General features: G+C 34.4%; 1 protein-coding gene and 1 pseudogene across 1 annotated transcript; both read right to left on the bottom strand.

Moving 5' to 3' along the window:
* Window positions 1-6747: 6747 nt before the first annotated feature.
* LOC141418122 (olfactory receptor 5T7-like) lies at window positions 6748-8822 on the bottom strand (annotated as a pseudogene).
* An 8120-nt stretch (window positions 8823-16942) lies between these two features.
* LOC141421728 (olfactory receptor 8K3-like) lies at window positions 16943-17782 on the bottom strand. The gene has a single exon (XM_074069151.1). It carries the CDS (start codon window positions 17780-17782, stop codon window positions 16943-16945), a length of 840 nt encoding a protein of 279 aa, XP_073925252.1.
* Between the last annotated feature and the right edge of the window lie 804 nt (window positions 17783-18586).

Below are 18586 nucleotides of genomic sequence, written 5' to 3'. Positions count from 1 at the left end.
GTCTGGCCTAAATGATAGAACTTTTAGTGTTTGTCATAAACAGCAGAAATGTGAAAGAACTTTTTAGAGGGTACCTTAGATAAAAGAATGATACCTCCTTACATGTATGTATACACTTTTAACTGTATAAATGATTTTATCACATTTAGATACATGTATAATCCACTAGGAGTATTAGAACCATTTAAGGAATTTTTACTAGGTTAAGCTTAGTTTCTTTACTGTTACTGAAAAAAATACTATTAGTTTATGAGTCTGGCAAGAGACTAATTTAAGCAGGATTTAAAGACTAGCAAATGATCTTAAATGGGCTATGAAGAGAACTAGTCATCTTTTTTTTGGTTAGCAGGATCAAAGTATCTCCCAACACTTAAAGGTATAGCCAAATGAATATGTTGGTTTTCCATTTTCTGTCTGGTAGAAAGAGAGAGAGAGGGAAAGGGGAGGTGAATAGTTGCTCTTTCAGAGAGAGAAAAAGGAGAACTTTCTAGATTCTCAAAGCATCTTTCTTGAACCTTCTGAAAGCCTGAACACAGGTCCCTTCAACCTGTTTCCATCACATGTCTGTAGAGCAAGTGAGTGGCAGGGTACCCTGGCTTCTGAGTCAACAGGTCTCCTAAGGGGAAGTGTCACCCATCCCCAGCACATAGGTTGTTTTGATAGGATGTTGATCCTGGATGTTGACCCAAGTATTAAAACATCAGATCTATTAATACCAGTACAGAATCAAAATTGTACCAAAGTAAGCTTGGCTGATACAAACCTATCACTGTGGTTGGTTAGTTTTTATATCAAGCCATGGGATTATAGTTAGCCTGTTAACTGAGAAAAATGGGAAAACATGTGTAATTTTAAATAATAACCAATTAAGATTAATATCTCAAATAATTAGATACAGAGATAAGGGGTTAAATATTTTACTATATCTGGAGAGTGAGATTTTGTTTGGTCTTGGTAACATTTGGATTAGCCTACAGTACCAAAAGATATTGATAGTTATTCTGATAAAATAGAAACTAATTTTTAAGTACATATTGGCACCTTAAATTTTAACCTCAGAAAACTTTTAGGCAAATTTTAAATTATAAATTTATAAGCTTTGTGTTCTTAATTTGTGTCTTGAAATAACCTCATAAAAACCTTAATTTAGATAATGTTTTTTAAATAAAACTCCTAGGAACCTTATACCTTAAAGAATTAGTGAGAAAATTAAAATTAAATTGCACTCATGATAGGATGAGACAGAATCAGATTATTGTTTATAAAAATTTCTTCATTCCTAAAACAGAGAATAATTAGGTCAGGCAGGGATTAGAATTTTAGATAACTTTTGAGATAGTTGTGCACATTAGCTTTATAAAAGTAGCTTAGGAACCATCCTAAAGACATCTGCACACACACACACAGACACACAGATTTGATGATGTAGGCATTCCAAAGAAATAAGCGTGTATAATGAGCTCAAAAAAGTAGAAAATTAAGTGGCCACAACTGGTAGGAGATAAAAACATACAGGAAACACACACAATGTTTCACATCAATTCAGAGTGTTCTCTTAAACCATTTATTTTTCATTATTTTTAGAAGATTAGTCAGCTAGATTCCTAAAAAGTTTATAATAGATCTTTACAATAAATACTCTCTTTTTGGCCCAATCCTTAACAGATTAATGCAGTAAAAACAAATATGTATAGAAACTATATTAATCTAGAGAATTTTAACCTAAAGCTAGGTATAATTTTCCTAAAGGATGGCACGATGGCATTACCCATGATTTTCCTATTCCTAGGGAGTGGCAAGATGGCACTGGACACATGGTGGCTCCATCATGGTGTCATTTCCTGTGACCATATGGTTTCTCCAAAGGGTCTCTCAAATGGAACACAAAGACATGTTTCGTGCAACATACAGGCTCAAAATAGAGTCGGTTATAGCAATAAAAGACATCTCCCCATGAGAGACAGATGTCCATGATCTAGGCATGCTAATGAAAAGACCAGATAAATTGAAGAAAGCTAAGGTGGGATTTAAAAGATTTTGTTATTGTTCAGTTTGGTCCAGGTGTTTATAATTAGATCTTCTATTTTCTTATAAATGGGCATTGTTATTAGTTAGAAAGCCAAGAATCTAAACCTTGTAGAACACCGCCATTTACATATCTAGAGCCTGGAAAGGACCTTAAACAAGTTTAGAATTTGACATGCTACTTTGAACTATGGAGAACAAAATTCTATTAATTTTAAAACAAAAATAATTATTAAAAATAAAACTGCTAATTAAGTTGCCTATTTAAAATGTCCATGTACAAAAATGCATTTTCTTTAACCTTTTGGGTGTAAGCTTAGTTTTATCAGCAGAGAACAGTTAAGACTAGAATGTTTTTTAGTTTATTGTGTTTTGCATTTTAGAATAATAATTATGATGGACAGTGTTAATTGGCACTACATCTTAGTGTAAAAAGATGACATTGTATTAATAAATTTTCCCTTTTGATTTTGCCTTTAGAGTAAATGATTTTTAAATAAGTTACCATGCTTTTTAAAATTATAGATATACTTTAGGGGTGACCTATGTTAAATCCTTAAATGGCACTGTTTTTAATTTTAGAAAACATGCCTTACGGAATTTAAATGTTAAATGAATTTAATATTTAAGGACAGCAACAATTAACACAACATCTACACAGATGTAACCTATGTGTTAATTTAGATTTTATCTTTGAATGGAATTTAGAATCCATTCAAATGGAATTTAGAATCAATTCAAATGTCCCAAGGCTAAACTTGTCTTGTCAGCCCTGGGACAAGGGAGTGTGATCTTGGGGTCAGCATTTCTTCCACTCCTGTAGGCTATAGGGACAAGATGAGCAGGTAGGCAGGTAAAACAGTGATTCAGAGAAAGAAGAATTAAAATAAAGATTGGCAGAGATAGCATATTAGGATCTCACAGGTCATTTTCTCCTGACTGTCTTTGCCACAAATGTTAGTGGTGTTGGTGCAGTCTGTGATCTGAAGACCCTGTTTTTTGTGCTCCAAAAGGAAAAATCTAAGAAGAGCAAGTGGATGGCATGAAGTCTGATAGATTTATTGTGAAAAGTGGACTAAACTATTCTGTCACGTCAGGAAAGGGAAGAAGAAGGGGCCACAGTGTGGCAGAGAGAGAGTGCTTTTCTTTTTCAGGTGCCTTTAAAACCTACACTACCCCATGGGAGGGCAGGCCCAGTAGGTTCCCACCCAGGAATGAATTGGTGGGGAGGGGCAAGGGTGGTTCCCAGCCAGGTGAGAGTAGTCTAGCCCATCCCTGTACAACCTACTGAAAGGATGTGCCCTTTGCCCCAGCAGATCCCCATAGCAGAAACCTGCCCCTTGCAGGATAAGATAAACAGGATGGGGGCAGGTGGAATGTGAGGAATGTGAGCAGATTGCGAAAGACGACTAGAAGTACGTGCAAGATGTGCCCTGCCTGCTTGCTAAATGTAACCGTGTGCGCGAATACTGACCCTTGAATCTATAGGCTAAGAAGTAATGTACTCTTAAATGGATAGGCTGGAAATGTATGTGGTGTTACAAACTCATTGGCTATGTACTGTGCGGGCTTTTGCTGTAACGGCCGGTAGGGGCCTATATAAGATCTTCCCTAAAGAGGCTCGGGGTCTTGTCTGCCCAATCGGACCTGTGTGTCTGTGTGGGAGCTTGACCCTGGCTTTCCAGCTCAATAAACTCTGCTTTGCTGATTGCATTCACGCGTGACTCTCTGTCTCTCGGAGAAATAGGATTCTCGGACCCTAACACCTATATGAGCCCTAAACTTTTCCTACTTCTAGCTTGCCACAGTGTGTAGATCCATGGACTATTAAATTGCCTTGAAATGATATGGTACAATGTGTTATAATATGAATTAAACTTAGAACATTATGCTAAGTGAAACAAACCAGTCACAGAAGGACAAATATTGCATTTTGTCCTATGACAACTGAAAATTTATAGAGTAAGAAAACTGAATGCAAGGGGCTGGGAGTTAGATGAAACAAAGAGTTGCTAGTAAATAGACAGGATGTCTCAATTATGGAAAAAAATTAGCTAGAGAGAGATTTTGGAAAACGTCATGCCTATGGTTAACTGTAGTGGACATTTAAAACTATTCAAAATACATGTTTCACATAGGAAATACTTGAAAAATAAAAGAATGAAGTACCAATTCATGCTACAAAGAGTATGAATCTTGAAATATAACTAATTTAAATCAGTTAGGTGAAAAAAATCATTTTTAACTGGGAGTTCTTCTTGAAATATTCAGAATAAAGTAGTATTTAGAAATTGAAATCACATTAGGAGGGCCTGAAAGAACTGAGTAACATGGGGGAATTACTTACTGTGTATTTTGTAGTGTAAAAATGTTGTAGAACCAGACAGGTGTTTTCCCAACATTGAGATTGTAGCAATGGTCATTCAACTGCTTGCTTTAAATTTAAAACAGTTGATTTAATGGCATGTGAATTTTATCTCATTAAAATATGTTTAAGTGACCTTAGATATGATTTACTTGTTTATTTTTTTGTGTGTCCTCTTTCATTATTCTCAATTTTATATTTTGTTCATAGAATTTCCATACATTCTTGATAATAACCTGTGCTTATTGCATGCAGTAAATTAATTTTATTTAGCCCACAAAAGTTTTTGTTTGATAGAAATTTCACATTTGGTGTTGGCAGAGTAGTTCGTGATTGGAAATGACCCAATTTTAAAAAAGAAATACAGAAAATTAAAGGAAATCTACAAACATTAAGAGTTCTGGTAGGTAGAAAACCCAAAACATGAAAGCATTTGATGTCCCCACTCCAGAGGAACTAATACAGAAACCTTAAAGCAACAGAGGTCAACATGAGAAGGAGATCAGGAACCAGTGTAAAGATCAGTTAGGGATGAATCAACTTGGGTTGTAACACATTTGCACATGAAAGCAATGCTAGGAATCTCTCTGTATAGCTATCCTTAACTCAACTAGCAAAAATGCTTTGTCTTCCTTATTATGCTTATGCCTTCTCTTCAACAAAATTAGAGATAAGGACAGAACAGGTTCTGCCTGGAAGTGAGAGGGGAGGGGAGAGACGGGGGGGGGGGGGGGGGCAGGAGGGAGAAATGACCCAAACAATGTATGCACATGTGAATAAATGAATAATTAAAAATTTCAAAAAAAAAGAGTTCTGGTAAATACCAAAAATGAAATATTTTTCTTAAATTGTGCACTTGATTTCATAATGAATGTTATATAGGAGTGCCATTTATTTATATATCAATATTAATCACTTTATTTAATTTGGAAGTATTGAGGTTTCACCTCAAAGCTTCACACTTGCAGGTACTTGACCACATAAACCATGCCTTCAGGCCTTTTTTTCTTTGGTCATTTTTGAGATAGGGTCTCACTTTTCATCCAGGCTGGCCTGGACCATGGACAGTCCTCCCAAACTCACCCCTCAAATAGCTGGGATATCAGGTGCACACTCCCCCACCCCCAGCTATGAGTTGAGATAGAGTCTCAAAGACATTTTGTTTGGGCTGGCCTTGATCCTTGATTCTTCTGATCTCTACTTCCCAAGTAGCTGGTAGTATCAGCATGAGTCACCAGCACTTAGTCTGAGGTTCTTCTATGATTTTTCTGAATGCATAATTTTATTGGATATTTGCAAATTGTTTTTCAAAATATCTGTTACTGTTATGCTCCATTCAAGAGAGTGGAATTTATTGCTTTACTCAGTCTCTTCACCACCATATTAAAGACCTCGATTTTAAAATTTATGTTAGTTTATTGATAAGTAAGATTGCTTGCTATGATTTTACATTCACAATTTTCTGGTCATTTTTAAAATACAGATACTAACTTTATGGTTTGAATATAAAGTGTTCTCCAAATGACTGTGTGTTGGAGGTTTGCTCCCCAGGAGATGGCACTGTTTTGGGAAGTTTTAGAAACATTAAGAGTTGGAATCTAGCTGGAGGAACCAAGTCACTGGGGATAGGTCTTTAGGGAAATCTGTCCCTGGTCCCTCCTTATTGGCTCTCTAGTTCCTGTTGTCCCACTTGTTCCTGAAGCATTGATTTTCTGCCCAGTAACATAGTGCCAAGCACCATGGGCTGAGCTCTCTTAAACTGTGAACTACAATAAATTGTCCTCCTTTATGTTGTTTCTGTCAAGTAACAGCTTAGTAACAGCTAAGCAAAAGTAAATATACTTGGAACAATAAGAGGTTTCTGTCATGATTTCTTTTTTATATATGTGTTATCTGGACTCTTATAGATTAACAATCTATTATTAACTCAAAAGATGTATAATTGCAACAGTTTTCTTAAGTTTGTGACTGTTCTTTTACTAAAATTGTGATTGACAGCAATGATGCAGACTTGAAATATTTTAAGTATAAAATCATCATTTATTGCTGTTTTGAATTGTGCTTGAGGAACTATTCTATGGTAAATAATATAAACACACACAAATATATGCACACACACATGTGCACGTGTACATATGCGCCTACAGGTGTCAGCAGTAATTGTAATGGTTTACATGTATACAGACAAAGAGTATCAATTACCATGACATAGTTTTGACATTTGAAAGAAGAAACCATATAACAAGGAGGAACCTTTCAAGTTAAGAAAAGATATCGAAAGGAATTATGTAAGGAGATATTATGGTAAGAGGTGTACTGTATTTATGCTGTTGTAGTGTTGTTTAAATTTATTAGTCTCATTTAAGAAAAATACCATTTACTTGCATATTATGCACTAGGGATTTTGTCCTGATGTAATTAATGAATAGAGGTAGCTCTTGAGGGACAATGAGTTCATAAAAAATTAATATGAAATAAATTAACAAAGATGAAGAAAGGAATGAAAACAGCACCCAAAAACTGATAGGTTGGGTAAACATATCTACACTGAAATGAGATGTGTTGGAAACAGAGGTAAACATGAACATGGTAGAGAAAATTTTCCATCGTATTATATTTGTACTTGGGTAATGAGGAATGGTGTCATATGCAAGAGCTTTACAGAGTTAGTGATGAAAAGAAAATTTAGACAAAAGCTGAATATGAGTCAGGCCTGTGAGGATTCCAGTGATGCTGGCTGGACGTTCTCTTCTTGCAGGAACCAAATCTGCCAGCCTGTCATATACATTACTTTCTGAATTGTGCTTTTCTTTCATTCATGAATTTAAAAATAATCTTAGGATTGTGAATGTCATGTCTATACATAATGCAAGCAATTAAAGAATGGGTTTTAGGCCTATGCTACATATGATATAAGAAAAGAAGAAGAAATTCACCCTATGCATTGGACTAGAGAGGACACTCAGGATGATGAGTCCATTACCTGTGGTATCTGAAGTACAGTGTGACTAGATTGTGTCATAGACTTACATATGGGGCAGATGATTTGAGCTTCAATGAGGTACCAATGATCCCATAGATATGGTCTCAGTTGTAGGAGCAATGCTCTTTCCTTTATTTGGTTACCATAGTGTTTGTACAAACCAATTGAATATACATTTTTTTCTAATTGCACCTTTAAGAGTCTTTGCAGTATTATGCAAATATAAAGAAAGGTAAAGATTATATAAATATATGACTCTATGTATGCAATTTTGTTTATTACAGGTAGTATCAGCTCCTATGAGTATTCATATATTAATATGAATATTGTGAAAAGCAAATGAGTGATCAAATTTTTTTTGCATTTAAAACAACACAGAGGGCATTTTAAAAAATATGTCCACAGAGAAAATAATTGCACCTGTAATTTGATACAAATATTTCATTATAGCCTGTTAATATTTATATATAGATTGTTGCTTTTAATTTTTCAATGGAATTTTAGTATGAAAAATATGCTTATTTATAAACAGGTTCTTTCTAAACACTTTTTGCATTGCTTTATTGACATCTCTGTTCCTCAGACTGTAGATAACAGGATTCAACATAGGAATCACAATGGTGTAACATATTGACACTATCATGTCATGCTCCAATGCATAGTTAGAACTTGGTCTCACATACATGAAAAGAACAGTACCCTGAAAAACAGACACTCCAGTGAGGTGAGAACTACATGTAGAAAAGACTTTTCATTTCCCTTCAGCAGAGCGAATCCTCAAAATAGCAGTCAGAATGCAGCCATAGGAAATCAGAACAATGAAAACAGTGACTATCTCAATAGAACCAGCACAATAGAAGAGGAGAAGCTGGTTTTTGTGAGTGTCAGAGCAAGAAATTGCAAGGAGAGGGGGAATATCACAGAAGATGTGTCTAATTTCATTGGACCCACAGAAGGACAGGGTAAATGTAGCCACTGTGTGTATAGTAGCATGCACAATTCCACCAAAATAAGAACTGATGATGAGTGTCATATAGAGCCTAGGTGACATGCTCACTGAATAGAGAAGAGGGTTGTAGATGGCTACATAGCGGTCATAAGCCATTGCAGCCAGCAGAAAGCATTCTGTGGTCCCAAACATGACAGCAAGAAATATTTGTGCTGCACATCCAAGGAATGAAATGACTTTCTTCTTTGACCTAAAATCTACTAACATATTTGGAATGACAACTGAGGAATAGCAGTTGTCTACTGAAGACAAAATACTCAGAAAATAGCAATAGGATTGTGGAGCCTGGAATCTCCAATGACCAGAAAAATCAGTCCTAAATTCCCAATGAGAGTGAAAATGTAAATCGCTAGAAACAGAAGGAAGAAGATGATCTTCAGCTCAGTGTTGTCTGTGAATGCACTCAACACAAATAGAGTGACTTCAGTGACATTCTTCATGCTGAAACCTCATAGAATTCACTACAAAATAATCGTAATATGATAGTTATGCAGCGACTGAAATTGTGCCATTTTTGAAATCATCAAGACAATTGTGAAATCCATCACTGAAAGTTATTAAATGTTGTTAGCTCTTTTCCTGTTAAATCACATGAGAATAATTTAGAAATTCCTTTTGTCATCCAAATACTTCAGATATTATATTAGGAAAGACCGTGGGAGTAGAATTGAAGATTTGTCAATTGTGATTGTGTAGAATCATCTATTATAATCTATACACCAGAAGATTATAAACATGGATATTTACTATAAAAATTGCCATAAATATTTTGGAATAAATTTGCTAAAATATGACTCAAATAACTTTAATAATAGCCTGTGTGGGTGGTTCAGGCTTTAAATCCTGGCTATTCAGCAGGCAGAGGTCAGGAGGATCACAGTTTGAAGACAGTCCCAGGTAAATAGTTCCTGGGACCTTATCTTGAAAAAAAAAAACCCAAACTAAAAAAGGGCTGTGGAATAACTCAAGCTCTAAGAACTCCTATCTATCAAGTGTGAAGCCCCAAGTTCAAACCCCAGAGCCACCAAAAGAAAATAAATAAAAATAGAATGCACTGTATTTGGTTGATTGTACAAAATTTTCTCTGCATTAAATTCAATGAAATACATTGTGGATTATGACATTTTCTTTGATTTACCTTTAGAGAACAAAAAAGATCTCTAGTGATATTTTAAAAATGCACATTATCACAATCCCAATTTCTACATTACAGTAGGTTTACTTTTTTTGCCTAAAATAAGTGAAAATGAAATATTTTGACTAAATGTATCTTGTTATAGCCATCTCTACTTAATACTGGATACTGAAAGAAAAAATTGTACTTGCTTGATTGAGTCAAGACCAGCATGTGTTCAAAGGATTGAGAGTCATTGAGAGAAAAATAAGTATTTCATAACATAATATTTTATATATTTTATAGGATCACTATGAAATGTGAATGAATCTACTTCTACAAATTCAATTTGAATAAAAGGTAAATATTGTAATAGCTGAGGGTTTGTGATGAAGTACTAAATTTGCAAAAAAGGAGGGAAATAAAAATTCACAATTTACACAAGAAATAAGCAAGAACTACAGTGCTTACTGGCTAAAATGTCAAGTCCAAAATAATGGAGTTACCCTTAAATTTTTACATTCTATCTTCCAAATTATTAATAAATTATCTAAGATTTTCTCTTACCCACGAATCAACATATGCAGGTTTTAGTCCAATGTGAATATGGCTAACTTAGGTTGTTTATATTCATTCACTCAACTGTGATGAAGCCCACAGGAGATGCCCCAGGGGAAATATGACCCACTTAATTTATTTTTCAAAATAACAACATAATGACTTACTTCATAATAAACAAAAGTCAAATGGTCTGGCATAATGCTGTCCTGTTGCTGTTTGAGTTAGCAGTGTTCTTTGGCATCTGCTTTAGGTTTGCATGTTGGTCGCTTTCTTTTCAGCAAAGAATATTCAAGTATATTATATTGCATAAGTTATTTTTTCTAATTTTTGCATAAGTTAGATATACATTGCTATTGGGTTTTACAGTTCCTTATTTATTACCCACATTAATCTGGAGTTTTGTAGTGTATTTGCAACTATTTTCAGTTTTGTAATTTGCCCTTTTTTCCTGTTAGCTGTGTTCATTGCTATGTACTTTGATGTACTTCTATTCATCAAATTTTGGTTTTGTTGCTGGACTTTTGAGTTGTATCCATGAAATAATCACTAAACAAAAGTCCTGAAAATTTTTCCTAATGACTTGTGATGGGTATTTTCCTTTCAGATCTTATGTTTAAATCTTTAATCTATTTTGAATTTCTTTATTTGAAAATTGTGTAAAAGGAAGGTCTCATTTCATTTCCCTGGTTTCCTACCTTAATATTCTGTCCACAAACTGCTTTCCCTATTCTACTTTCAACTTCTAAGAAATCAGGTTTTAGATTCTTCTCATGAGTGAGATCTTGCCTTGTTTGTGGTCCTGTGCCTGATTTATTTCACTTAACATAATGACCTTGGGTCTATTCACATTATCACAATGACTGGGGTTCAAGTTTTTATGGGTTAATTGTATTCAGTTATGTAACCGAACTTTTTTAATCCACTCATGTACTGATGGGCATTTAGGTTGACTCCACATCCTGGCCAATGTGACTAGTGCTACAGTAAACAAGGGAGTGCATGTGTCTTTTCAATGTATTGATTTCCTTTACTTTGTAGATGGTGGGACTGCAGAATTGTGCAGATTTTTCTATTTCTCCTTAATTTTTTAGAAGCCTCCATACTGTTATTCATAAAGCCTTATTAACTTGCATTCCCACCAACTGTGCATGAGTTGTTTCTCCACATCTTGATTATCCTCACCAGTTTTTTATAGTGTTCTTTTTTTTTTTTTTTGAATATTGTCTTCTTAATTGTGTTCTCACATGAAAGAGATGGAAATTTCCTTGTGGTATTTACTTGGATACCCATAATAATTAGTGATATTGAGTATTTTTCATGTGTGTTCTCTTTAGAGAAATGTACTATTCAGATCTTTAGTCTGATTTCATTTAATTATTATTATTATTATTATTGCCACAGAGTTCTTTACACATTTTGGATATTAATACCTTATTAAATATAGAGTTTTCAAATATTGTTTCTTTTTTAGTTTTATGTAGTCCTATTTGCCAATTTTTTTTGTTTTGTTTTCTGTGTTTGGGTTCATATAGAAAACATTCTCCACCATTCTAATGTCCTGAAGTTTGTCTGCTCTACTTTTTTTCTAAAATGATCACAGTGGTAGTATTAGATTTAAGCAAAACACTGAGGTATGTGAACAGAGACTTTCCAAACAAAATGCAAATGCCAGGTGTAGTGGACCACAGCTATAATACTAGCACTCAGGAGGATGAGGCAGAAGGATTTATGAGTTTGAGGAACCTTAAGATTTATAGTGAGTTTTTGTCAGCTGGCAATATATAGCAAGACCCTGTCTCAAAAAAAATGGATTTCTTAAGAGATAAAGTATGGTTCTTCAGTTAATTTTTGGTTTTAAACTTTTAATGTGGAATTTACCATTCTTCTGAATTTGAATGGTGTATCATATGCTCAAGTTCCTGAAGGAATTCAATGTGTTTCACCTGTAAGTGTGTTCTGTCTATGGCATCCTTATGTCACGATGTTTTCCAGAGCTACTGCCTCTGTTGCAGCTTCAGCTAGAAGGCCCTGTGTATTTTCCAGGTCCTTCACATATTTCACATTTATTCTCAGGCAGTACCAGGCTCTGTGACCCTGTCCAGCATCTCCCTTCTCTAGTCCCAGCATCAATTTTCTGTTATTGCTCAGACATGAGATGCCATGGAACATCACAGTGCCTCACCTTGACTGATAGATCAGAGCTGTTAATTATTTTTTGCTATCTAGCTTCATAAAAATTTGACAGCTGTGTCTTCCTCCATTGGTAGAGTTTGATTCATCATATCTGAGTAAAAGTGTGGTAATTAGTATGTATGTGCTTATTTCTATACTACCTTCTAAAAGCTTTGAAGCAAATAAGTTTTATTTTTCATATAAAAAACTCTCTCTATAGTTTTTAAAGCACTAATATTGTACTTATACATACATACTTAGTACCCAGGATGCAATCTTTGTGAAAATATAATATTAATCTCTAATGAATGAGACAGGTAGAAGATTTTAGATTGTGCAGTTTCATGAAATGCGATAAAATATATGTGGTAAGCAGAATATCATTCTCCCTGAAGTGTTAATACCCTTACTACCATACCTGTTTACATGTTTTTTCCTTTTCTGTCTATCATCTCTTTATATCTATCTATCTTTCTATTTTATCATCATCATCTATCTAATCTAACATCTATCCTTTCTTCTGTCTTCTCTCCTCCCCCCTCCCTCCTTCTCTCCTTCCTTCCTTCTTTCCTTTCTTTTTCTCTTATTCTGTGTCTTTTTTTGTGGAGATGTGTGGTTTACTCAAGTAATATTTCCCTCCAAACTAAGGAAAAATATCAAAAGAAATGGTTTTAATTCAGCAAATAAACAATTCTAACTATTTTCCCCAGCCAGTAGGTTTTTCATTCATTATATTTATGAATGTTTTTGTTGTGGAGACATAAAGTTTCAAAGAATAAAATGTATCTACATGATTTTCAGTTGTGTTCAGGGATCTTTTACATACTGAATTGCACATCTGTGTTTGTGTGTGTATGCACACACACAGTCATTCCTATGCATGTCTGGGGTACATGAAGATTTATGTGAATAATGTGTTTGAGTGATCATTATTTAATTTTGACATTTGAAGAAATTATGTGAATAATTGTGAAGAGTCTTCCAATCAAAGGCAGAATATTATGGTATGAATGTATGCTAGGAAGAGATACTCTGCTTCTGTAATTTTCTTTTTCTTTTCTTCATTTTGCTTTTTGACAATACTGGAATTTGAACTCAGGGTCTCATGCTTGCAAGGCAAGTGCTCTACCACTTGAGCCATTCTGCCAACCTTTTTCTGTATTGGTTGTTTTCTAGATAGAGGCTCATGAACTGTTGGACAGAGTCTGGCTTTGATCTCTGCCTTCTGAGTAGCTAGGATTACAGCCATGAGCCACTGGTGCCTAGCATTTCTTCTGCACTTTTAAGGTTTTGTTTAAACTTTATTCTCCCTTGTTAGAGTTAAGCTTTATAGAATTTTGTTCTAGAAAATGTTACTGTTCAAATTCAAGACAAAAGTCACACCTTGAGGAAGAAAAATGTCATAAAATAAATATTATTTTAAAAGGAGAGAAAGAAGGAGAGAAAGGAGAATACTAACAGCCTTAGGAAGCTCCATTTAAATATTAGTCTGGTCAAAATTTTTGTTATTTAAACATTGAAAATTCTTCCCTTGAGATGACAGGTACATTCCTGATATTATTATTTTTGATATAGTGAGTAAGATCATTATTTTTTCAATGTAAAACCAAACAAAAACTCCAACTTGAAATTTTACTGTGTTTTAAGTTGATAGATTCATCAGATAAAAATTTATTATTTATACACATATGATGCATTAATCTGCCTTTTATATTATAGAATTATTCTTACAGAGTGGGAAAATATATCATCTCTGTTTTCTGTAAGAACATCTAAGAAGTGGCAAGACCTTACCCTTAAACTTACAGTAGGGTTCACCAATCAAGACATCTGGACCTGACTTTGGAGTGCAATGCAGTCATTTTAATACAAATCTCCATTTTAAAGTTATTGTTATCCTACATTAAATGTACAAGTTTCATTATAATATTTCTATAGATGTGTACACTGTACTTTGAACCACTTCAACTTCTTCTGTTGTATTCCCTTGACTCTCTTTCCTGCTCACCTATTTAAAAGAGTATGAAGTGTGTTTCACTATGCTGTCTTCACTCACCAAAGACAGCCTCCTTTTACATTCATATCTATTATTGTGTTATTATTATTGTGTTATTTTTATTTTACATCAAGATTCTGAATATGAGCAAAAAATGTAATATTTGGCTTTTTCGTGTTTGGCTCAACATGAAAATCTCCAATTCTACCCATTTCCCTGAAAACAACATAATTTCATTCTGTTTACTGCTGAATAAGTAATCCATTTTGTATAAATAACTCATTTTCTTTTTCCATTCATCTGTTGCTGGGCACCAATGCTGATTCTAATGCTTGTCTTTAGAATAGTGTTGTAGTAAACATGAGTGTGCAGGTACATCTCTTGTATGTTGATTTATACTCATTTTGATATACACTCAAGGATGGTTGGTATAGCAGGGTCATAAGGTAGCTCTATATTTAGTATTTTGTTTGTACCTGTGTTAGAATTCAGAATCATGCACTTGCTAGGCAAGAATTCTATCATTTCGACATGTTCTCCATCCCCATTTTTAGTTTTTTGAGGAGCCACCACCCTGATTTCCATAGTGGTGACTCTAGTTTACATTTCCATCAACAGTATATGAGGGTTCTTCCTTTTTCTGGCATCCTGGATGAAATTTCCATTTTGAGTTTCCATGATTTTTTCTAACAGTTGTTTTAGTATCTCGGTAAATGAATAAGTCAATACACCACTGGTTAAGATCCTAAAATCAAATAAAGGTAGCTTTTTACAGACAATCTCAGTTTCTTTAATTTTCTTTCTCTCTCTCTCTCTGTATATATACATATACATGTATATATAATGCATGTATTCATATATATATGAAATATGAATAAAATATGAGACAAAATATGAAATAAAAGGTCATGAATATTGAATAATAAATAGTGAACACACTTAGAGGATTAAGGAAGATTATGAATGAAGTATTTACAGACAAAATGAAAAGTATGTATTTCAACACATAACATAATACAGTCTCACTAAAATTATAGCATAGTTCAAAGTATAGGATGATTACTGTTTGCTTTCTCCAAGTCAGATTATTAAATTGTTGCAAAGAGTGGATCCTGAGAAGGAATACTGAATTGTTTACAGAACAAATGTGAGAAAATTCAGCTATAAGGAAGATGGAACTGTTGGGGTCCAGAGTTAACCACCCCTCAGAGGAACAAAAAGACATTCACGATAATGTAAGCCACAAAGCGAGGTTTATTTCCAGCCAGCTGGGGTCCGGGTATCCGCCCGACGCAGTGGGTTTCAACACGGACCCCGAATACAAAACTCAGGCTGCTTTTATATTTTTTTAGACATTAGTCACGGTTACACAGCAATTTTTATGGTCCGTGGGGTCACATATTTCTGATATCTCCCACATCCTGGTGGTGGGGCCAGATTACTTGAAGATTATTTATCAGGAATTTGGTAAACACCAGGTGTCTCAACTCATTGACTCACATACCGTTTTAGCAAGATTAACCAGAAACAGTCCTTGTTCCCAGAAATCGTCCCACCTCCCTTTGTTCCAGTAAGTGGTGGCTTGGGTAATGTTAGCCATGGCAGGTTTCAGGCTGAGTGGGCTGCAAGCCTCAAAGGTACCCTAAAGTTTGTACCCTAACAGAACAATAAATCTACTACATCAGAAATGAGGTAACTCATGCAAGAATGAAAAATAGAATATGATTTTGAAAAAAAGTGTTATGTTTCTCCTGTAGAGGGGAAAGGATTAGAAATAATCCATTGAGAACACAGGCAGTATGGAACCAAAAACAAGCCAGGAAGAAAACAGCACAAATGAACAAGAAGAACAAATCCATGGAAGCATGTCTCAGAGAGCTCAAGCCATTTATCTTAATTGTTACAGCCACTCATACACATGCAGTTAAATACAGAGTGTTAGATGAGGCAACTAAGTGATGGGCTCTTTCATTGCCACAGAAGTAGAGATACTTGGCTCCATTGGGCTCATTTTTGAGTGTCAGGAAACTGAAGAGTAAAGGGAAGAAATCTAAAATCCCTATGTGGAATAGGGCCATTTCAGCACACTGGTTTACTGATTTCTTAAAACCAAGACAATGCACTGAAATGGATATGGTAATCAAATTTGATTTAAATAAAATCTATAGAAATGATCAGAAATCCTTAAATGAAAACTGTGTATTAACATATGAAAAACACAGACACACCTATGGACAGTGGAAATTTTATTGCTCTAGTGGAGGATACCACAATAACTATTTAAATTGTCTTTGGCACCTTCTACTCTTCCTCACTCACATAAAGCATACAATTCTGCTATCTGCTCTTATGGTCTGTAGATTCCAAACCCATTTACTGCATTATTACATGTCTTTAATGATTACATTCATAGTTCATCTCTCCTCCTCAAAGAAAGAAAAGCATTTAATTTTTTCCAATGGTATTTATAAACATTTAAATGTTTGACTACTCTTAAGAAAAATGCAAACACTTAAATTTATATAATTTTACTTATATTTTCTATATATAATGGAGTAAAGTTGGACCAGTGTATATCCAAATCACATTTGTAGGATTCATGTTACATGTAATCTTTAAGAGAAGATACTGTATACTTTTTTCCAAGTTCTCTGAAGGGCATATTTTATATCTTTATTCCTCAGGCTGTAGATAAAAAGATTCAACATAGGGATGACTTAGGTGTAAAATATGGAAGGCACTTTATCGGTGTCAGTAGAGTGACTGGACTTGGGCTGCACATACATAAATATCAAAGTCCCATAGAAGACTATGACTACTGTCAGATGGGACCCACAAGTAGAGAAAGCCTTGCGCCTGCCTTCAGCTGAGTTCATCCTGAGAATGGCTATGAGAAGGAGTAGATAGGACACAAGAATGATCAGAAGAGAGGAAATCAAATTAATGGCTAAGAAGACCAAAATTATGAGTTCAATTTCATGTGTATTTGAGCAAAGCAAAGATAACAAGGGGAGACTCTCACAGTAGAAATGACTGATGACATTGTAGCCACAGAAGGGTAAAGTGAAAATCTTTATGGTAACTATAAGAGACATAAATGTGCAGTAGAGGTAAGGTATTGCCACCAGTACCCAACATACTTGTTGTGACATGGTGCTCTTATAGCGTAGAGGGTTACAGATGGCCACATAGTGGTCATAAGACATTGCGGACAGAATAAAAAGTTCACTTCCAGTGAACATAATAAAGAAAGCTAACTGTGTAGCACAATCATAATATGATATTGGGTTTTGATCTACAACAAAATTCAACAATATTTTGTGTCCCACAGCTGTAGAATAACCAAGATCAGTGAGAGCCAGGTGTCTGAGAAAAAAGTACATTGGAGTCTTTAGCCTGGAGTCCACCTTGGTAAAGATGATCATGCCCAAGTTGCCTACTGTTAAGCTTATGTAGATGATGAGGAACAGTCCAAATAATGGAGCCTGCAGCACAGGATGATCTGTGATGCTCATCAGAATGAATTTACTCACTTCCGTCAGATTGTGCTTCTCCATCCTGGTTTATCAGAAAACCTATTGTGGATTGCTAAATCAGCATAGTCAATAACTTTCAAGTATTATTACTTGGGGGACTTTTATTATGCAAATTGATGTAAATAAGATACAGCTAAACTTTTATATTTAGACTATTTGAAAACAGTCATCATTAAAATTTCTGTAATAATTTATATTTACAGAGAGAGAGGAAGAGAGAAAGATTAATGGTTCTCAGTTAGGGTTGTTTTACTCACAAAGCAACATTTCTCAAGATTGCTCAATGCCTAGAGAAATTTGGGGTTTAATAAATCCTACTTTAACCAATATCTAAGCCCAAACAATATTCAATACAAAATAGCAAATATCTACTTTACATACCAATTGGTATATATAAATAGTTAGAGATTGAGATGTAGCTTTATAGCAATAGATAAATATAAAAGATTTAAATTTGTAGAAATTTTGGGTGTCAAAATTTTGAGTAACTATACTTCTTCAAGTTTACTACTTATCACATATGTAATTAAAATTACATAATGTCATTTGAAACCATGGCATAATACATTCCACAGTTACATGTGTACTTGATGACAAATTTAAAAAATTCATTATTTCCCTAATTCAAACAACAGACATATGCCTGACAGATATTGGACAGATGTATGAATAAGAAAATTAACAGATGACACTGGTAATTGTCTTTGTCAGAAGAAAGAAAACAGTGAAATATATATGTACAAGCAATCTTATTAGTTTACCATATACTGTATACAAGCATTATTTTGCAAACAATATAAATTCTCTAAAACTTTTTTTTTGGTG

The sequence above is a fragment of the Castor canadensis genome, chromosome 1, assembly GCF_047511655.1.
Source record: "Castor canadensis chromosome 1, mCasCan1.hap1v2, whole genome shotgun sequence".
NCBI lineage: Eukaryota > Metazoa > Chordata > Mammalia > Rodentia > Castoridae > Castor > Castor canadensis.
The sequence above is the reverse complement of the archived record's forward strand: the minus strand, read 5'-3'. Positions and strand labels throughout refer to the sequence as shown.